The sequence below is a fragment of the Balaenoptera physalus genome (genome assembly GCF_965194825.1).
Source record: "Balaenoptera physalus genome assembly, chromosome: 12".
Taxonomy (NCBI): Eukaryota; Metazoa; Chordata; class Mammalia; order Artiodactyla; family Balaenopteridae; genus Balaenoptera; species Balaenoptera physalus.
In genome coordinates this window covers 81,097,965-81,119,607 of record NC_138897.1, presented here as the reverse complement: position 1 = coordinate 81,119,607, position 21,643 = coordinate 81,097,965, and the positions used below count along the sequence as shown (strand labels likewise).

The window sequence follows — 21,643 nt, the reverse complement described above, 5'->3', positions numbered from 1 at the left end:
CCCGCAGAGCTGGATCTAGCAGATCCTGAGGCCAAGAGCTCACCCCCAGCTTTGCTTCAGAAGCAGCAGCAATTTTTCTCCTTTCTTTTTATAACTGTAGTTCTTTGTGTTGTTGTCTTTATTTTGCATCAGTCTCTCTCAAATTTTTAAATTTATGTTTTTTCTAACTCTTTAATATTGTTTGAAATTTCATAATAGAGTTGTTGAGTTCGTTCTGTTTTATGTTTTCTGAGGACAGAAATGTAATATTGATTATGGATTTTGTTGTTGTTTCAAATTATTATCCCCCAGTCATGAAATTTTGCAATACTCCCTCAGGGCTGGGACCAGAGTGAGGTAAATGAGGCCACAGAATTCAATGGGGCTCCAAAACAACTCAGTAATCTAGATAAATAATTATTTTAATATAATACTTATGAAAGTCAAAATTAATGCAAAATATCCACGGTGAACAGACTATTAAAATTTTAAATAAAGACAGGATCAGTATTAATGATTTTTCCTTTTGCGTCAGGCTTTAACATGGCTCAGCACAGTACTTTTAATGTTTTGCTCATCATGGGTTTTTTGTATTAATTTTGATTTTTTTTTTTTAATTAATTAATTTATTTATTTATTTTTGGCGGTGTTGGGTTTTCATTTCTGTGCAAGGGCTTTCTCCAGTTGCGGCAAGCGGGGGCCACTCTTCATCGCGGTGCGCGGGCCTCTCACTATCGTGGCCTATCTTGTTGCGGAGCACAGGCTCTAGACGCGCAGGCTCAGTAGTTGTGGCTCACGGGCCTAGTTGCTCTGTGGCATGTGGGATCTTCCCAGACCAGGGCTCGAACCCGTTTCCCCTGCATCAGCAGGCAGATTCTCAACCACTGCGCCGCCAGGGAAGCCCTAATTTTGATTTTTTTGAAGAACCGCGTTACAATGTGTATCTTTTTTTTTTTTTTTAATTAATTAATTTATTTATTTATTTTTGGGTGTGTCGGGTCTTCGTTTCTGTGCGAGGGCTTTCTCTAGTTGCGGCAAGCGGGGGCCACTCTTCATCGCGGTGCGCGGGCCTCTCACTGTCGCGGCCTCTTGTTGTGGAGCACAGGCTCCAGACGCGCAGGCTCAGTAGCTGTGGCTCACGGGCCCATTCGCTGCGCGGCATGTGGGATCTTCCCAGACCAGGGCTCGAACCCGTGTCCCCTGCATTGGCAGGCAGATTCTCAACCACTGCGCCACCAGGGAAGCCCACAATGTGTATCTTGATCTCTGAGTTTTTTGGGACTCTTGTGCGTGAGGGGCTGCCTCTCTATCCTCGCCCTGGTTTCAGCCCTTCTCCCTTATTAGTGAGTACGGTGCCCACTCGGCTCTCAGCTCCCCACGTGGGAGTGGCTAGTGTATGATCTGTGGGAACCCTGGGGTCTTTTTCTGCCATAATTAATGCTTTGCCAGTCTTTTCATGCTTTAATCCGAATTTAGTTCTAGCTCCTGATTGTATTATGGTCAAACCTTCCACGTAAGATACTCAGTCTTTTGATAACACATTTGCCACGTTACAGCCACACGCATTTTGCTCAAGGCTCTTTAAGTTGTGGTTCTACTGAATCAGCTCTTAGGTCTCGACCACGCATTCCGCACACCTGTCTCCTCACCCTCAGCCCAGATGCCCAGGGGACCTTTGTGCTCTGGCTCCTGAAGCACGGCTTGAGCTGGGTGTGTCTCTGGAGGGTCAGACCCCCAGAGAGAGGGGATGAGGAGGATGGGCGGGAGGACAGGGTGTGATGAACAAGTCAGTCCTGTCCGCAGGTGGGGGCCCTTGGCCACGAGGAACATGCAGATGCAGTGGAACAATGTTCCACTGGGAACATTCCTGACTGGCCCCTTAGGAAAGGTGAGAGCATCTTCTGGAGTGCTTATTTGGGGACCAAAAAAAACAAGTCTTTTTTTTCTCGTGCTCAAGGACAGTTTTCTTGTATCTGAGAGAACTTTCTTTTCCACCTGCTGGCTGGGCCAGGTTTCAAATGCATCCTCTAATAATAACTATTGAACAACTTGTACTTTGCACTAAAAGTACTTGCAGCCTCTACATCCTCTTGCTCCCTGGGGACTGTCCATCACAGACATGTTGAAGTTAAGGGAGGTTCAACCTCCATGATAAAGAGACCCTAGAGTACAGTAACTCAGACCCAGTGGAAGTTCATTTCTTGCACATGTAAGAGTCCAGGGTGAGCCCCGAGGTCTGCCATCCGGGGGCTTGTTATCTCCATGCAGCCAGTGGCGGGGATGAGTGCAGAAGAGAACATGATCTCAGAGAAGCAGCAGTGAGCTGTGGCGTGAAGTGAGATCTTAGTTCCCTGCCCAGGAATTGAACCTGGGTAGCCTGGATGAAAACCAGGAATCCTAGCCGCTGGACCAGCAAGGGCTAGAGGCTAGAAGCAAAGTTCCCCTGGCCCTCACCCCCACTGAAAAATGTGTTTCTCAAGGAGGCAAGAACTGTAAAAACAGGTACAAAGTGTATTATTGGGGACACAGAACAACAACAAGTGGGAGAGCACACAGAGAAACAGTTTGTTGAGTTGACAGAAGCAAGGCAGAGATGCACACCCCGGAGAGAAAGGGTGTGGGCGTCCTCCCTAATGAGGAGGAGGCCAGTAAAGAGGCGGTTAAGTCACTTATACAGGGCAGTTCTTCCGGGTCTTTGTTTACCTTTGGCCAATTACCTGGTTTCTTTTTCCACACCTGCCCTGCCCTAGGACCCTCCCCAACAGGCGTGCGCAACTTTTTTCCAAGATGGATTCCACCCCAGAGGCCTATGGGAGGGCCTTGGCATCACATATTATGGGGTGGTGCCCCTTCCTTTTTGACCCCCAAGGAGCCTTTCTGTGCATGTGCAATGTCTCCCTTGCCCCAAGGATGGGAAATATATTATGTGACCTCTTGATCTTTACTCAGAACAGGGTTTAGCCCCTCTCTGTCCCTGCCATAACTGTTACCTCAAAGTGTCCACAGGAAACAAAGCCTGGCTATTTACCCTGTTCCTGTTGTTATTTCTATTTCGAAGTGCAAACAGGACGCTGGTTGTAAATAGCTAACCTGGAGCCCACCTATCTCCTGTCTCAGGAAATGCAAACAGGGGGCTAGTTGCAAGTGTCCGGCCTGAAGTCCATCTTTTTCTCGCCCCAAGAAATGTAAACAGGAGGCCAGTTGTAAATGCCTAGCCTGGAGCCCATCTATGTCCTGCCTGAAGCAGACTGGCCCAGGAGGGGCCCACGTCACGGGGCCGCACCTAACGGCACCACACCTCACGGCAGAGAAGACTGGGCGTGTAACTGGGGTGTGCGTGCAGAAAGGGGACACCGGGTCTCGGTGGACAGCTCGTCATCACCACTCACCACCCATTACCCACTTTCAAAAATAAATCGCTGATGAAAAATAAATCAGATGCTGCAGGGCTTATCCTGACGTAGCGTGTTCACGGCAGAATCGTTTGCCCTCCCTCCATTCTATAACAGGTGAGAAGCTGGTGCCCGGGGCCAGAGAGGTGCTGACGGAGATATTTAAGAGCTGCGCCCACTCAGAGCAGATGCTGAGCCTGACACCAGCAAAGCCCATCAAAGTGTCTGACATTTATCTCAGCAAAGAGCAGATCAACTCCCAGACGCCAGGCAACCTCCTCCACCTCTTCTTCACCAATGTTCGGCCCCCCAAAAAGGTGCTGGAGGACCAGCTCACCCAGGTAGCCACCCCATCCCCACCGCACCTGTGCTGGGCCTCGGGTGCCCCTGGGGCTGAGTCTGAGGCCCCTCCCCTCCGGTGCTCCGCAGATCCTGAGGAAGTACGGTGTGCCAAAGCCCAAGTTCGACAAGAGCAAGTACAGCAAGGCGGGGAAGGAACAGCACCCCGGGAAGGTGGTGAGCACCAAGCGGCCCATCACCAAGCCACCCACCAAGGACAAGGCCGTGCTCAACAGCGTCAGGTGGGTGACCGAGGAGCTCGGAAGGTGGGCCGGGCGGGGGGACGCGGGGCCACCTCCTAGCAGGCTTCCTGGGAGGCTGTCGGCACCTCGGGGGAGCCAGACATCCTGGCTCTTCTCTGCTCTGCTGCCAGGGTCCTTTTCGCCCTTGGCTTCGTCAGCTGGAAGAGAACGTTTCATTTTACCCACAAGGATAGTAAAATCTGGACCATGCAGGCTGGAAAGCAGACCAGTCTGAATTAATAAAACATCTAAAATGTACAGAATTGTTTAAAAAGTCTAACTTCTTTTACCCACACAATAATGCAGTTATTGTAGAAAGACTGTTAAAGTGCACCCATGCATATTGGAAAACACTGAAATACCCCCCACATAGCAACTGCTTTTAACATTTAAGTGCAGAATGTTTTATTTGTGCATACATATTATCTTGTTACTTTTTTTTTTTTTTTTTTTTTTTTTTTTTGGCTGTGTTGGGTTTTCGTTTCTGTGCGAGGGCTTTCTCTAGTTGTGGCGAGCGGGGTCTACTCTTCATCACGGTGCGCGGGCTTCTCATTGTCGTGGCTTCCCCTGTTGCGGAGCACAGGCTCTAGACGCGCAGGCTCAGTAGTTGTGCCTCACGGGCTTAGTTGCTCGGCGGCATGTGGGATCTTCCCAGACCAGGGCTCGAACCCGTGTCCCCTGCATTGGCAGGCAGATTGTTAACCACTGCGCCACCAGGGAAGCCCCTTGTTACATTTTAAATGGCTAAAATAGTACAATATTCAAAAGCATATGCAGTGAAAAGCCACTCCTTTTCCTCTCCGTCCTTAAGCCTCCCAGCTCCCTTCCCTGAGGCTGCAGTGTCACTTTCGTAGCCTTGCAGAACTGTTCTGGGTATACACAAGCAAGTGTACGCATACCCAGAGGTCGGGAACTGTACAAAATGCCTGTACCTTTCTGTTTCTGTTTACTCCTGATCTTAGAGATGATTCCATATCAGCACAAAAAGAACTTCCCCCGTTCCTCTTTTAAAGTAGCTCCATAATATTCCATGTGTGGATATGCACACATATTTAGTAGAATTTTCTTTAGATACAAGTTTATGACTCTCAAGTTGAAATTCAGGTAGTGAAGTACTACCAAGCAGGAGTCTCTAGAGGACTTGTTTAAGTCATCAGAGAAAAAAAGTGTCTTAAAATTTTATTAATTAATTATACATAAATGGGGCTTTTAAATCAGTACTGTCCCATAGAGCTTTCTGTGACGATGGAAATGTGCATTTCTCTGTCTGTGCTACTCAGCACAGTGGCCACTAAGCACACATGGCTACTGAGCACTTGAAATGCGGCGAGTGCCACCAAGGAACTGGGCTTGTAATTTTAATTAATTTAAACTTAAGTAGCTACATCTGGCCAGTGCCTGCTTCTTGGACAGTACAGCTCTGAAGTATGCAGAAAGAATGTTTGAAAAGTGTCTCTTTGAGATTTTCCACATTTTAAAGCATCAATTTGTCCTCATAATTTGCTCAGGAAACTTTTCTTGGTCAGAACAAGGCTGATCTTGACCCCAGCCCCCTCTGAACCATCAGCCGTAGTTGGGGGAGGGTGAACCAATGCCTGGTGAGGTTCTGCATTCCCCTCACCAGGAGGAGGTGTGGGCGTGAGGAATTCTGATGCCGGTGCTTTGGTCTACAGCAGGACTGCCTTGAGCGAGAAGAAGCCCACTGTGAAGCCGAAGTCACCGGAAAAGAGCAAGCCGGACGAAAAGGACCCAGAAAAGTCACCCACCAAAAAACAAGAAGGTGAACAAGCAACTTGGGCCTGATGCGGGCTTGGGGCTGCTTCCATCCTGGAGATGGCAGCGCAGCCTGGGATCCAGCCTCTTTGCTTTTCCCTGACCACCTGGCTCCCTCGGGTTTTAGTTTAGGCAGGGCAGCCCTGCCCAAGACACGGAAGACATCCCTGGCCAACTGCGATTATTGCCCCAGGACTCCGTCTCTGCTGACCTGAACTGGTGGAGGTTAGAATAGCAGCTCCAGAAATACCATACTCCCAAGGGAAGAATAGATGATTGCGATTAAAAGTAAAGATTGGAAATCTGCTCAGAAATTTTCTTCCAGAAGGGCACTTACCTGGGACATTAGAACCTTATCTTCCTAAAGGCCCAAGCAGACTTGGAGAAAGCTATCATTGTCACAAAAATTGCTTAGTCAGTCGGTAATGTTTCTGAGATACAGAAAGACGAGACTGGGGGGAAAGCGCTGCACCACTTGGCCACCAGCCCGAGAAGGTGAGGCTGCAGCTCAGACCCGTCAGGTTGGGGGTTATGTGTGTCATTGAGCAGTCGGGTGGAGACAGTCTGTTAACAGACCCTGGAGTGACGGCAGGAGACGGGGGGGTTAGATGAATTGGGCCCTGAAAGAGAGGGTGCAGTGAGAGCATGCTGTGGGACCCCCACTTCTCACCGATTCCTAACAGTGTGAACACTTTTCCATCAGTCCCTGAGGAAAAGTACCTGACATTGGAAGGATTTCACAAGTTTGTTATTGACCGAGCCAAGCAAGACATCCGTAGTGTCTGGAGGGCGATTTTATCATGTGGTTACGATCTTCATTTTGAGAGGTAAGAGGCTGTCAACCCAGTTGATACCTTGTGTAAAAATTGTTCACAGAGTGGCATGGACATATATACACTACCAAATGTAAAACAGATAGCTAGTGGGAAGCAGCCACATAGCACAGGGAGATAGCTCGGTGCTTTGTGACCACCTAGAGGAGTGGGATAGGGATGGTGGGAGGGAGATGCAAGAGGGAGGGGATATGGGGATATACGTATGCATATAGCTGATTCACTTTGTTATACAGCAGAAACTAACACACCATTGTAAAGCAGTTATACTCCAATAAAGATGTTAAAAAAAAAAAAATTGTTCTCAGCTACTAGACGCTTCCCCAAGCAATTACTTCCTGGGAAGCCATTCCATCTGGCCTGTTTTTAATACCTACTGAGTTATTTTCTAATTTTTCCTAATTGTTAATGTGGATTTTCCAACCCGTTTGAAACAGTGTTCTATAGAACGGAAATTCACTATCTCACAGTTTTGGAGGCTGGAAACCCAAGATCAAGGTGTCAACAGGGTTAGTTTCTCTGGAGGGCTCTCCTTGGCTCACAGACGGCCACCTTCATGCTGTGTGCTCACGTGGCCCTTCCTCTGTGTGCCTGCATCCCTGGTGTCTCTCCCTCTTCTTATGAGGACAACAGTCCTATTGGATTAGGGCCCCACCCTGTGACCTCATTTAACCTAATTACCTCTTTAAAAACCCTGTCTCCAAATACAGTCACATTGGCGGTTAGAGCTTCAGCATATGAATTGGCAGGAATGGGACATTTCAGTCCCTAACAGGGATGATTTCTTATTCCAAAGAATCTTTTTTCTTTGGACTCACACATTCTCTCCCACTCTCCATTGCCCTCTCTCACTCCCAGGCAGGAGCACAGCAAGGTCACGAGTCACCAGGTCTCCAGGGCCAAACTAAATATGGTTTCCCCTTTCTAGCTGTAAGTGAATCCCAAGCAGGCAAGATGTCTGCAAACCAAAAGAAATCTCCCTGCCCTGTCACTCTGGCTCTGCCACACACAGGCCTACACGCCCATTCCCACAGCAAGATGTACTGGGCCTCAGAGAAGGAATGGCTGCCAGAAGCATGCTTTTTTAAAACCCCGTTTTCAGAGTTGAGAAATTGTTTACTGCTTGGCACCAGCACTTTGTACCTTCATTGAAGGCTCAGAGTCGATGCCCAGATGGGCCTTGGATCATGGTGACAGGGCCAAGTTCTCTGACTGGTTTTAGAAACCAGTAAGAGACACAATTTTGGGGGTTTTCGTTAAAAGCAGAATCACCTATTTTGGACTAGAAACTGCATTCCAAGTGAAAAGGGAACAAATTGGACTGCAAGTTAATTCCAAGGTGACACATTTGTAACAGCTGGAAGGGCTGGTTCACGTGTGTTATGGGGCCACGGTGATGACACATCCAGCCTGGAAGAGGGGATCACCTTCTGAAGGAGCTAGGTCTCTCTCGGAGCACTCCTAGGGTAGGACAGAGGTGGCCTGCAGTGACGAGAGCCTGGCCCCAGGCTCCACCACCTCCCTGAGACAGGTCCCTCTGCGCGATGCACCCTGTGTGGCATGTGACCCCCCTCGAGGTGCCACAGGTTCTGGAATGAGAGGCACCTGTCCACCCACCTGCCTGCCTGCAGGCCTTTCTTGGGTTAATAGCTCAATGTTTGTAGAATAAGGACACACACACTCGATAAAAACCTCATGCAGTATATTCAAACACAAAGGAGATTTCCTGTGATTCTGTGCCCAGGGGTAATCACTTGGAAAGGTTTCAGTAAACACCTCTCCCAACATTTTTCCAGGAGTAGATGTTTTCAGTACTGTAGCGTGGGATCAGACAGGACATAGTGTCCTGCAGTGTGCTTTTTTCATTTTTCCACATCATTTGATCCTGTTCTACCAGATGATTTTAATGGCTGCCGAGCGTTCCGTTATTGGGGGTGGTGTAATTTATGGCTGATGTTGCTGTAGCAAGGCAGCCCTGACAAACACACCTTTGCCTGCCTGTTCAAGGAGCCGCGTAGGGGAACCCTGGGGTGGGATCGCTGGGTAAAAGATGATGGCTTCAGTAACACCAGCAGCTGGCACTTGCTGTGCGCTCGGAAGGGGCGGGGCACCGTGCTGTGCGCTCGGAAGGGGCGGGGCACCGTGCTGTGTGCATCGCAGGTGTCCTCTCGGTGACTCTTCCTGACAGCGCGAGGCTGTGCTATCGCCAGCTCCGTTTCATAGATGAAGAAACTGAGGCTCAGGAAGCAGGTGTGCTTTGTAGCCTAGATTTCACCCAAGGACTCCAGAGCCCCGTCTTTAACCCTAAGACCCTGCTGCCTACAGACAGCAGGGAGGCACGTGGGGATGCGTGTTGCCGTCCCCCCAGCCTGCTCAGCTTGTTTCTTTAGAAAGGAGCTTCCCCCTCAGGACAGGCAGTTCCACTGCAGTCAGCACCTTGGCTGAGCACCAAGAAATGCCTGGGAGGCAAGGCTGTCTTATAAAGGTCCTCCGGGAGCTGGGACGTGGCTGCGGAGGAACCCAGCAGTCCCCCAGCGGCCGCCACCCCACCTTGCTTCTCCCCGCCCCCAGGTGTGCCTGCATCGACGTCCGGCACGCACACAAGGCCTCCAGGAAGTGGACCCTGGAGATGGACGTGGCGCTCGTGCAGTACATCAACCGGCTGTGCCGCCACCTGGCCATCACGCCCGCGCGGCTGCATCCCCACGAGGTGTATCTGGACCCCACAGACGCCGCCGACCCCAGAGTGGCCTGTCTCTTGAGTATGTGGCCCCAGGGGGATGCCTTTCAGGGTCCTCCCCCTGGGCCGCCCTGTGGGGGCTGCCCCATGACGGCACGGGGTGGTTTAGAAGGACTAGATGCCCTTTCTGTGCCCGTTACAAAAATCCTTAGGAACACCTGCTGTGAACCGGGTGGGTATAAAAAGAGGGAGAGAAAGACAAGAAGCTGTGATTGTGGCCACTGAAGTTTGTGAGGCCTTATTATGTGCTCCTCGCAACCAAGCCAAGCGGCAGACACATTAGTGCGGTGGCTGGGAGACAAGACCCCTGCCATCACACCCAGGCCCCTGCCTAGAGGCCGCCTTGGATGCCAGGCTGGTGTTGGGGGTGAGAGGGGGTCAGGGCAGTCTGGTAGTGTGTGTCCGAGACATTAGCCTTAATTACAAGAGAGCAGCATGTTTCTATCAAAAGCTAGGAATGCACACAAAAATAATGCGCACACAGAAACGGACATTCTCCATAAATCCACCCCTGGAGAATAAGCCCTGTCATGCACAACAGGCCCTGGGCTGGCTCCGGTGCCGGGGTGTGTGTGCGCCTCGGGCCCCACTTACCCTGCTCACCCTCACTCAGCCACAGTCCGAGCCCTCGCTCTCTTGCGGATACGCGACAGTGAACGTGGCCGTGAACTGTCCCAACGTCAGTCTCATGGTCAGAGAGGAGACGTACTTGAGGGCAGACAAGTAAAAGTCAGTGTACCATGTAATAGTCTCCCGGTTTCGATGTGTGAGGTCACACCATGGGGAGCTGGGGGAAAGGTACACAGGACTCTACTTTGTTCTGCAACTTCCTATGAGCCTGTAATTACTTCAGAGTTAAAAGTTAAAAATCAAATGGTATGCAGCCCCGGCACAGCCGCAAAGGCCGGCTGAGCAGACCCTCGGGTCCCCTCCGAGCCCGGGCCTTGCCCTCTGCTGCTGCTTGGCACAGGCTTAGGGAGGCCGGGCTCTCTCACTCACCAACAGCCTCTGGGTTCCAAGGATAAAACCGTGGGAGCCTCCCGGTCCCTCCCCGCGACCGGGCCACCTGCGTCGTTCACAGACGGAGAGTCTCGGCCTCTCTGGGCTGAGCCCCCGCCTGACCGCCCCTCATGCCCTGCAGATGTGCCCATCGAGAGCCTGCGCCTGCGCTTTGCCCTGCTGCAGTCCCTGAACACCACGCTCGAGACCTTCTTCCTGCCACTCGTGGAGCTGCGCCAGACACCCATGTACACGCACAGCATCGCGGCCCTGCTGAAGGAGGCCAAAGGTCAGTGCCTGGGCCTCCCGGGCCGACCCGATGGGTGGGGTCTCTGGCATCACCTGGCCTCCTGCAGCTGCCCAGGGTCCCACCCCCCCACCCCCAGCCTGTCCTTGGACGCACGACTCTTTTCTGGAGCAGTGGTTCTACCCAAGGGCAGTTACTTTAATTATGCTCTGAAGAAAACAAATATGCTCTGAAAAAATAAATTTACTGTAAGAGTTTTCAGATTATTTAGAAATACACAAACGTAAAGCTCTGACTCACTAGCTGCCCCCAACGTTCCTGCATCCCAGAGACGACCATCACTAACAGATGAGTCTGTCCTTCCAGACTTTTCTATTCACATACAAATAGACACACACATTTGTCATTTTTTTTTTTAAATCAAAAACTGGGTATCCTCTTATACATTCTGTTCTGCACCTCTGCTTCACAGATCTCTGTGTGTCGACACACACACCCTTCTTGCCTTGCTGTCCACAGCGTAGGTGTCCATGTCCTTATTTATTTATTTATTTTTTAATATTTATTTATTTATTTATTTTTGATTGTGTTGGGTCTTCGTTTCTGTGCAAGGGCTTTCTCTAGTTGCGGCAAGCGGGGGCCACTCTTCATCGCGGTGCGCGGGCTTCTCACTATCGCGGCCTCTCTTGTTGCGGAGCACAGGCTCCAGACGCGCAGGCTCAGTAGCTGTGGCTCACGGGCCCAGTTGCTCCGCGGCATGTGGGATCTTCCCAGACCAGGGCTCGAACCCGTGTCCCCTGCATTGGCAGGCGGAGTCTCAACCACTGTGCCACCAGGGAAGCCCCATGTCCTTATTGATAGACACTTCCGTGGTTTTTATTTTTTGCTGTTTAAGAAGTGGCCACAGAAACCTCCTTATTCTTTATGTATTTGGGTTTGTATTCCTGCAAGCGAGCTGTCTCGTGGGCATGACAGGGTCCAAGGGTTTAATCCTGCATTCACATTTGGGTGGAGACTAACTAATCACCCTCCAGTGGGGCGGGACCTCTTATGCCCCCAGCAGCACATCCCCCTAGGGGCCTGCAGTCCATCCCAGAAGAGACTGGACGGGCCCACAGGGGACAGCGTGGCCTCCGCCAGGCCTCAGGGTGACTGGGAAGGAAGGGAAGCCACCCCATCCCAGCCTCTCTACCACATTCCTCCCTTCAGGGCTGATCTTTTATGACACGAAGGTGACCGTCATGAATCGGGTGCTGAACGCCACAGTGCAGAGGACGGCTGACCACGCGGCACCGGAGATTACTCTGGACCCACTGGAGATCGTGGGAGGTGAGATTAGCTACACAGACCAGAGGATGCAGGCAGCAGTGCTTGAACTAGTTGATTTCTCGCACATAAGAGAAGCCTCTAGAAGAGGGAGTCCCGGGCTGCTCTGACATCCCGCGTTGGTGTGGGTGCTCCTGTTGCCCTGCTCTACGTCCCAGCCTGTGACGTCCCCCTCCAGTCCCTCCCAAGCTCCCAATCCAGGCAGCAGAGGGAGTGGGCGTCAGCGGCACAGGCCGTGCCTCAGTGCATGGGAGGTGGGCTTCGTTCTGGCCGTGGACATGCTAAAATCAGGAATCTAGCACCGAAGAAGCGGGGAGGCTGGATACTGGGGAGGCTGGATATTGTGGAGGCAGCCAGGAGTCTCCACCACAGCCTGTGAACGGACAGACGTCGGGAGGGGCACGTGAGAGGAGCCCAGGTGCGGGGCCTCCCCCGAGAGACACGTGGAAGGATGGGAGGGGCTGACCACGTGGAGAATGGGGGGTGGGGGGGGCAGGCTCCTCAAGGGACCCATGTGGCAGACATGAAAGATTGAAGATGTTCCAGGAGCAGAAGGGAGGCAGTGGCTGCCCCAGGGAGTGGGGTGAGGTGGGAGCAGCAGGCCGGGGCCTGGCCATGCGGCTCTCCTGTGCTGGGATGCAGGAGGTGGCCACCCGGAGGTTTTGGCACTTCTTCTCTCGTTCCAGGGGAGATCAGAGCCTCTGAAAACTCCTACTTCTGCCAGGCGGCCAGGCAGCTGGCCTCGGTGCCATCCTCCCAGCTTTGCGTCAGACTGGCGAGTGGCGGTGACCCCACCTATGCCTTCAACATCCGCTTCACTGGGGAGGAGGTCCATGGCACCAGTAAGTGGCACCCTGCAGGCCCTCCGTCAGCCAGTTCAGGGTGAAGGCTGTGTTTAGAATGTAAACATTCCTGGGGTTATTTTCAACCTAAATGGCCCAATATCTTACCCATTAACAAGAGTAAAGCCACATCCTCATTACCCTGCTCTGCACAGAAGCCAGGACTGCCCCCAAGTGACCATCTGTCCAGACTCTCCAAACCCAGCCCCCCTGGACTTGCCCCTGTCCCCTGGGGATGTGGCACCTGCCGCTGGCCTGGAACTTCAGCCCAGCGCTGTCCGGGCTTGGGGACCGGGCTTCTGACCAGTGCTAGGAGTGCATTTCTTGCTGAGGAGAGACGCCCTCAGTGTGGATTGCACTTCTTTTCCAGGAAGAGCCCTTGGCTGAGGGTTGGTTGGGCCAAAAGCTTGTGTGTGCCCCATGAGAGACAGGGGTCTGGGGAGCCCTTGATCAGAATGGCACATCCTGCCGTTTCACGCTGCAGGGAGGAGGAATGGCCGCTCAGAACATGCTCCTTCGTGGTCCTTTCAGTCCGTTTAGCCCAGACGTTCAGGAAATGCGCTGGATGGGAGAAGACAGTTCTTTCACTGGGCGCGCTGGGTGGGAAGAGCTCTTGGGGCAGCTCTGTTTCCCATTCCCGCCCTGATCATGGGACACTTCCCGCAGCAGCCTCCCTGCCGGCCAGCGCCGTGGCGTCCTCTGGGCACACCTCGGAGGCTCTCTGAGAACAGCTCTGTTCATTGAGATACCAGAACGTGCGAGGCCCAGGCTCAACACCTTACGCTCCTCATGACACCAGCACTGTCCCACTTTACAGGCGGGGAAACTGGGGCTCCACCGGGTTAAGTAGCTCCCCCAAGGTCAGCAGCATCACTGGGGTGCAAACCCAGGTCTGTCCGATTCTAAAGCCCAGCCCTTGGCGGCTTCAGCAGGCGGGAGTCTCCTGCTTCTCCGTGGAAGCGGCCAGGCCCTGACATCTGTCCCCAAGCAAGTCCTCCGCGTGCACAGCTGTCCTCAGTGCTTCCTGACCTGAGGACACTGATGGGATGCATGGGGAAGGACAGAGGAGACCCAGCCACAGAGAGGAGTTTTGCAAGAAACCCAGAGGCACATTTGGAATGGCAGTAGGAGAGGAGCTGATCATTGCCGTTGCCCTTTGCGTGTGTCCGTGTGTCCATCCATTTATTTATGCCCTCAGTGGACACACACTGAGCCCTGGGCTTGGCAGGAGGCAGTGCTGAGGAAAACATGGGGCCGTGCTCTTGGCCCAGCGCAGGGGACAGACACGGGTCCCGCAAGCCCTTGTATCGGTGTCAGCTTGCAGCTGTGAGAAGTGACCCGCGTAGGATCTGCCTTTGATCTCGTTGAATCCCTGGAACTAGCCTGGGAGGTGGGTACAGTGACTGCCCGCATCTGCTAGGTAGAGGGGCTGAGGCTGGCTCCGTCAGAGAAGTGATTCCCCAGGAGCCACGCAGCTAGTTAGTGGCCCCACAGATTGGAGCCCGGGTCTCCCAGCCCTCGGGCGGGTTCTGTTTTCACCTGCCGAAGCCACAGCCCAGGGGGCAGAGGAGTTGACTTCCCGGTGGGGACAGGGCCTGCAGGCAGGGTAGGCTGATAGGTCCCCATGTGTCCCGCAGGCGGCTCCTTCCGCCACTTCCTGTGGCAGGTGTGTAAAGAGCTGCAGAGCTCCTCGCTCTCCCTTCTCCTGCTGTGCCCCAGCTCAGCCGTCAACAAGAACAAGGTAAGACGCGAGGCCTGGGCAGCCAAGGCTGGTGGCCCAGCGGTCGGCTCCCTGAGGGGCAGGGGCTCGGCTCATGGGTGCACGTCCTCATCAGCTCTGCGCCCTTTCACGAGCCTTCCTGGTCTGGGCCGCGCTCTCGCTGCTCTGGCTAGACATGCTCCTGCCTGCCGTGGGTCCCGTGGGCCTGGGACCCATGTTCCTACGGGGAGCAGAGGCCCATGTCAGTCACCTCACCTCTGCCTCCACTTCCAGGGCAAGTACATCTTGACCCCAAGCCCCATCACCTACGGGGAGGAGCAGCTGCTGCACTTCCTGGGCCAGTTGCTGGGAATTGCGATTCGAGCAGATGTCCCTCTTCCCCTGGACCTCCTGCCCTCCTTCTGGAAGACGCTGGTGGGCGAGCCCCTGGACCCTGACCAAGACCTACAGGAAGCAGACATACTCACCTATAATTATGTCAAGAAATTCGAGAGTGTAAGTGAAAAGCCCATGTTTTCTGGGGGGCAGTGGGGCCCGGAGCAGTGCCCCTGGGGCCCTTATTGCCACCCCATGGCCTCTGTGTCCCCACCTGGGGACTGACAGCCATCTCTTGAAGAACATTAGGCTGCATAAGGCATCTCTGCTGGCGTGGCTTGCCTCAGGCTTCCCTCCCTGCCGACAGCAGCAGCCCAGGGGTTACTTAACTAGCCTGCTGGGCTTCATGAGGACACAGGGGTGAAGGGTTCCCGGCAGCTAAAGGAGTAGAAGGGTTGGGTGGGAACTGCTCCAAGCAGAGCTGGTTTCACTTTTAAGAGCTTGGTTTCAGAGTTTCACGAAGAGCACAGGAGATCAGCTCTTGGGTATCACCTAGGCAGGGCGCTGGGAACGGAGCTCTTCCTCCTTCCCCCGTGCCTTGGGACACACAGAGATAATGAGATCACAGCAGTGTCTGACCGTTCCCCTCCGCACGCAGACCCGCCCACCTATGGTCGCTGCTCAGGCTGCGGTCAGGTCCGTCCATTGGTTCAGCAGAGTCGCTGAGGCCAGGCTGGGCTCACGTCTGTTGTCAGGGAGCTGCCCCGCTGCTCTCCGTTTACCTAAGGCCCACGCTGGAGGGCTGTGTTCAGAAGCCCTCACAGTGAGACCAGGAGGGAAGTGAGGCTCAGAGCGGTGGGCTGGCTGCGAGCGAAGCCACTAGCAGAGCTCGGGTCTGGCCAGCTGGAAAGCCTGAGCTTTTTGGCCCACACGCGCCCCTCAGGTTAGAGACCGTCCCGGCAGAGTGTGGAGCTGGCCCGTGATCCAGCCCTCCCCAAGGCCGGCGGCTCTTGCTCACCGGGGGCAGCCTTTGTGTCAGAGGCCTTGCAAGACTGCTCTCCAGGGGACATCTGCTGAAGGAGGGGTCGGCCAATCGGCCTCCACTGGCGCAGACTTGAGGGCCCTTGGAGGGGCCTCGTTGCCACGCTCTCCGTAGTCCCCTTAGCTGCCACTTGAGGGAAGCCAGCGCACGGGAGCAGCAAAGCCGGGGTCCTGGACAGCAGTTGGCTTCTCAGCAGAAAGAGGGCTGACGAATTGTTTAAAGGGTCAAAGCAGGACGCCCTCCACAGGCTGGGGATTTATGAGTAGCTGCCAGGCGCTGCTCTGAGAAGTCCTGCCGTGGGCATGGGTGGCAGCAAAGGCCTGAGGCAGGCAGAGGATGGAAGAGGCGCCCAGGCAGACCGTCCAGCCAAGGTTTCTGTCTGGAGGGGATGGGCAAGGCCCCAGGGGGTGCTGGGAGACAGAACCACCTCGGGAGAGGCGGGGGAGGCACATGAACCAGAAAGAAATGCCCTGAACTTCTGTCAGGGGTGCCTGCCTGCGGCCTTCACTGTCCCAGAGCTACAGGCTTGTTCTCCCCTGGGTCAGATCCCGTCCTCTCCTCGGTGGCCCAGCATGCACATCAGTGGGCCAGATGGTGGAGGGGGTAGCCCGTGTACCTTCCACAGGTGGAATTAAGTCAGGGCTCTCTGGTGACGAGTGATAGAAACCCCAGGTCAAACCAGCTTAGGAAAAAAATTTTTTTTAGTGATTTGATCTTAAAACTAAAAGTACAGATATAGATTGGCTTCAGACAGGGTTGAATCCAGGTGCTCCAATGATGTCGTCAATGAGTGATCTCAAGATGGCCCCAGCAGCACGAGGTGCACCGCCTTCAGCCGTGTCCACGCCAGTGAAAGAGGGCAACTGTAATTTGGGTCTCGTTAGCCAGGCCTCGGCCACGTGCCTAACCCTGAACTGACGGCAAGACTGGCGAGCCAGGCCACGGTAGCCCCCACCCGAGCAATGACCGACATCTGCCCAACTGGGGAAGGGGTTCCCTCTTCCGAGGGCCTGGGAGGCAGGGCGGCAGTCAGCCCTGCCCTGCTGTGCCTCCCTCCAGATCAACGACGAGAGCGAGCTGGAGGCCCTGTGCGCCGAGATTGCCTCCCAGCACCTGGCCATCGAGAGCCCCGACGGGCCCAGTAAGCCCTGCTGCCGGTTCACCTACCTGACCATGGCGGGCGAGGAGGTGGAGCTGTGCAGCCGCGGCCGGCACATCCCTGTGGCGTGAGTGCGCGGGGGCCTAGGTCAGGGGACCGGCGGCTTCCACTGGGGGGAGGGTGTGAGGCAGGACGGTGGGCGTCAGGAAAGATGGTGGAATATCTTCAGTGGAAGGACTTTATTCAGAAACACCAGCTCTGGGGCGGGTGACACCCAGAGCAGGAGAGGAGTTCACTGAGGTGCCAGGCCTGGGAAATCTGGGTAACGGCCTGGGGCCTCTGCCCGAGCGGGTGTGGCCCCCAGGCCCCGGAGCAGCCTCCTGAGCGTCGCCCCTCACCCGCGACCCCCGCAGGTGGGAGAACAAGGACATCTACGCAGCAGCCATCCGGAGCCTGCGGCTGCGGGAGCTGCAGAACGTCGAGTGTGTGACAGCCGTGCGCGCGGGCCTGGGCACCATCATCCCCCTGCAGCTGCTCACCATGCTCAGCCCGCTGGAGATGGAGCTGCGGACGTGCGGCCTCCCTTACATCAACCTCGAGTTCCTGAAGGTCAGTGGCTGGGCCGGCCGGGCTGACAGGCATGTTGGCAGTGGCCTGTCATGTCTTAGTGCTTCCTGGGCCCCAGCACTCTGTCCTCCTCACATGTGAGAGGAGCTGTGCTCACCCCCATCTCACTGCTGTGTAAACTGAAGCTAAGACAGGTCACTTACCCAAGGTCACCCAGACAGGAAGTGGCAGATCACCTGCCTCCAGAGCCCATGAATTAAGTCACCAGCCTGAGGTGAAGCCCCCTCCACTGTTCCACCTGGCCCGCTTTTGCCCGTGCCAGCTGGGAGACCTTGCCCAAGTGACTTCACCTCTAATGGGAACAGTGACAAGACCTGCCCAGCGGGGTCAGTGGGGTAATGTATGGAGAGCCCCTGCTGCCGGGCCTAGTGCATAGGCCACAGTCACACAGACAGACGCTGTTAGAACTGCCTTTGTGGTCCTTGTCATCATTGTAACCTCCCTGTGTCCTGCAGCTGTCGATTCCCTGCTGCACCCTGCCCCGGGATTGGGCCCAGCCTTGTCGGGGGGGCACTGGGTTAGAGGCCCAGGCCTGCTCATGTCTGCGGCCTTTCTTCCCCAGGCCCACACCATGTACCAGGTGGGCCTGATGGAGACGGACCAGCACATCGAGTTCTTCTGGGGGGCACTGGAGATGTTCGCCCAGGAGGAGCTGTGCAAGTTCATCAAGTTTGCCTGCAACCAGGAGCGCATCCCATTCACCTGCCCCTGCAAAGACGGGGGCCCTGACACAGCCCATGTGCCCCCATACCCCATGAAGATCGCCCCCCCGGATGGCACAGCAGGTACTGGCCTCCCCTGGTCATGTTCCAAGTAGGGACACATGGGCCCCGTTTGGAGCTGGGGCTGCTAGGCCCTGCATGAGGGGGGAAGAACAATGGACACGGACCCGGAACACCAAGGCCCAAATGTAAATGAGAGAGAGGCCAGGGGGTGGTGGGGCGGGCTTGGGGCCATGTGCTTCCCAAACCTGACCTTCACCAAGTGGCAGTATAGGCCCGACGCTGACATGTCTTCTGAAATTTTTAAAAGCTTAAAATCCAGAAGTGTTTTAATCTTCCAACTTTTAAATGCAGCAAAATAAATTTAAAAAATCAAAACTCTTTGCCAGCCAGACAAACCTGCCTGCGGTCAGATTCTGTCACGGGTCAGCCATTTGGTACCTGTACTGTACAGCAGCTGTGTATCTGCCCTTTCCTCTTCCAGAATCCAGCCTCCCAGGCCCTCATTCCCCGACTGGGCCTTGGGGTTGACTTGGAGCGGCCCGGAGAGGCAAACCAGAGGCAGAGGGTCCAGCCAGGCCTACCTGGGATCCAGTCCCACGCTCTAACGCTGGCCCGATGTCTCTCCTACAGGTTCCCCAGACTCTCGCTACATCCGAGTGGAGACCTGCATGTTCATGATCAAGCTTCCCCAGTACTCCTCTCTGGAAATCATGCTGGAGAAACTTCGTTGTGCCATTCACTATCGCGAAGACCCCCTGAGTGGCTGAGGGGAGGGAGCCTGAGTTAGGCTGTCTCCAAGGCACCGCTCTGCTGGCTTAGGAAGCCTGCCACTGCGGGCACATCCCTCCAGGGCCCTGCGTGAGGAGTTGGCAACATTCTGCTTTTCCGAACCTTTGTCCACATTCCAGGACCTCCTGGAAGACTTAACCTTATGTATTTGTACGTTTCGTGATGGGTTGGTTCTTTTGCTACCTATTTGTGGTATGTTTGTAGGATAGTTTAGTCCCCAGACAGCTCCTGTCTCATTTGATCTTCCTGGACGTGTTCCTTCGTGGCCACCAGGTTCTGATGCTGTGAGGCCCCAGTTGGTTCCACATCACAGAACCACCCAGCAGGAAGCTGGTAGTGAGATGCCCTTGGCCCACAGAGCATCCTGTTCTTTCTGCAGAGCGTCTTCACAGACAAGTCTGTGGCCAGCCCTGCCCCTCCGCCTTGAGCTGGAGTTTCTCCTGGACGTGGCTCCTGCAGGCCTCTTTCCATCTTGAAATGGTTGGGCCAGTTACCCAAACATGGGAGACACACACAGGGAGCTTTACGTGTTAATCTTCCGGCTTTAGACCCTTGTCCATGGTCTGGGTTTTCCTGAAGAAAAGCCCACAGTGGTTCCCCCGTCCTTTCCCACCCAGACAGCCCTCTCTGCTGTCCGACTCTTCTGGGCCCTGGTCCGACAGTTTCCCACTGAGTGCTGCCCAGGATTAGAAGACCAAAGGGTTCCTCCCTGACCTTAGTACGCAGAGCCAGGCCAGGTGCGTCCCAGCTCAGGAGTTGAGAGGACCCCTGGAGCTAGAGGGACAGTGCTCAAGTTGGGGGCCTTTTTCCGAGACTCAGAACAGGAAAGCACATGATTCAAGCCTACCCCACTTTTGTACTCAGAAATGTCCCTTCCTCACTACGGTATTTGTGATGTGAGGAGCAGAGGAAAGGCTACACCCCATTTTAAAAAGAGCTGTCTGAGGTGCTCTGCTCAATTCAGGGCCTACCGCAGTGACTAAGACCTTCAAGTCCAGATGGAGACACCAGGGTCCTTCTGCCCCTCTGGCCGGGCCCACCCGGCACCCCCTCCCCACCCCATGTGAGTGTGTGCCAGGGCTGAGCTGCTGCAGCCCACCTGCTGCCCCAGTGCATTTGTGCCCCGAGTAGGTCTTTGTCCACTGGTACTTTGTTCGAGAGCAGCATATGCCATCTTGCTGGACACTGTCATTTTGGGCCTTGCCAGTTCTCACAGAATCACATCACTGTATTTATTGTATAATATTGTGAATATTGGAAGTTCTGAGTGAGTGCTGTCGAGAAGGCTTTGGAGCGTGAATGCTGGCGAGAGAGGATTTGCTCCTCCTCCGTCTGCCGGGGCCCGTTGGGAAGATGTGTGGATTTTCGAGTTAGACGCATTAGCATCCACCTCCTCCCTGTTATTCTTAGGAGATGCATTAAGGACCATTATAGAAAAGATTCCCTGACCTAAGGAAAGGGTAAACCTGGATGAATCGTTCCGGTTGCATCGGTTACATTTGATGCAGGATCAGTCATGTCTGGAGGTGCCTGCAAGCAGTTTCCCTAATTGGAAGGAATACGGTCGGCCATTGCCTCCTGGGGGCCATAGCCCCCTTGACTGGGGGGTCACACCAGGATGTAGTCCTGACAACAAGGATCCTCTTATTTCATTTCTGCATAATGAAAGAGCCTTTGGATTTACTAGAAGTGGTTTTTCCTCCCTGTATTTTTAAATCTTGGTCCCCCCCACCCCCATCCTTCCCATCCCTTGAATGGACTCAGAATTGTCAGCTACCTCCCCAAGAGGGGTTTGGGAAGCTTCTGTTGGCCCATCACTTGACTAGATGACAGCTGTGAGTAAGATACCTGCTGCTAACACGACTGCTTCTCCCAGAGAGCACATTGAGGTCCAGACAGATCCAAACCTTGGCCCTAAAAAAATGTGTGCTGTAAAGTTACTTGATGTATATTTATTATAATTATTTATGGTTGCATCTAACAAACTTTTCATTCAATTTGATGCTATTTACACCATTGCTGTGTAAAAGAAGCTCATGACAGGAAAAGTCACACCAATAAATAACCTTCCTCTAATTTTGATTTACCTTAAGAGTTGTGTGATCATCTACTCTTGCTGAGAAGATTCGAAGGCCAACATGCTTGGATGGCTCTGATACTTGAGGGTCGCCAAGAAGCTAGGAATTAAAAGTATTTCTAATTATTATGGTCTCTTTACACTTGATGTGATTCTTACTCCATTATGCTTATAAACTACCCCTTGCCCCCCACTCGACTCCCTATAGTCTATGGTTTTCATACAGAAAGTCTGATTAAAGGGATGGAAATCCAAGGTCAAAGGTAAATCTAACCCTGCAGGTTCTGCCCACTCCTTGTCCTGGAGCTGGTCTGTACTCTTGTGCCAGTGTGAGGATTTTCCTCAAGTGGACTGTTGCACTGGAAGAGTCTGGGCCTCTCTTAGACCACGTGTCCTCCTTTGGGCACAGGCAGTGGATTTAGAACTACTTTGTGCAAAAGGAAATGCAGGGAAGCGGTAAAGACTTAGCTCAGAACTACTATCCAAAATCAGTGCTCTGCCCTCTTCTCGCTGTCCTGTGTCCGTCCCACACATACC

At 53.9% G+C, this 21,643-nt stretch overlaps 1 protein-coding gene across 6 annotated transcripts in view; it reads left to right on the top strand.

Annotated features, from left to right (window-relative positions):
* Positions 1-21,233, top strand: part of HECTD4 (HECT domain E3 ubiquitin protein ligase 4) — a 198,932-nt gene extending 177,699 nt beyond the window's left edge. For 5 of the 6 annotated variants that reach the window (XM_082417362.1, XM_082417360.1, XM_082417361.1 and 2 more), the window contains 14 exons: positions 3,489-3,712; positions 3,801-3,952; positions 5,626-5,732; positions 6,429-6,552; positions 9,130-9,320; positions 10,440-10,586; positions 11,754-11,873; positions 12,557-12,712; positions 14,350-14,453; positions 14,706-14,927; positions 16,849-17,015; positions 17,302-17,497; positions 18,078-18,300; positions 18,871-21,233. In XM_082417362.1, coding sequence (XP_082273488.1) covers positions 3,489-3,712; positions 3,801-3,952; positions 5,626-5,732; positions 6,429-6,552; positions 9,130-9,320; positions 10,440-10,586; positions 11,754-11,873; positions 12,557-12,712; positions 14,350-14,453; positions 14,706-14,927; positions 16,849-17,015; positions 17,302-17,497; positions 18,078-18,300; positions 18,871-19,007 — 2,270 coding nt within the window. In that variant the 3' untranslated portion in view covers positions 19,008-21,233. The remainder of the gene's footprint in view (positions 1-3,488; positions 3,713-3,800; positions 3,953-5,625; positions 5,733-6,428; positions 6,553-9,129; positions 9,321-10,439; positions 10,587-11,753; positions 11,874-12,556; positions 12,713-14,349; positions 14,454-14,705; positions 14,928-16,848; positions 17,016-17,301; positions 17,498-18,077; positions 18,301-18,870) is intronic. The other variant, XM_082417359.1, reaches the window with a different exon arrangement.
* The last annotated feature ends 410 nt before the right edge of the window (positions 21,234-21,643 follow it).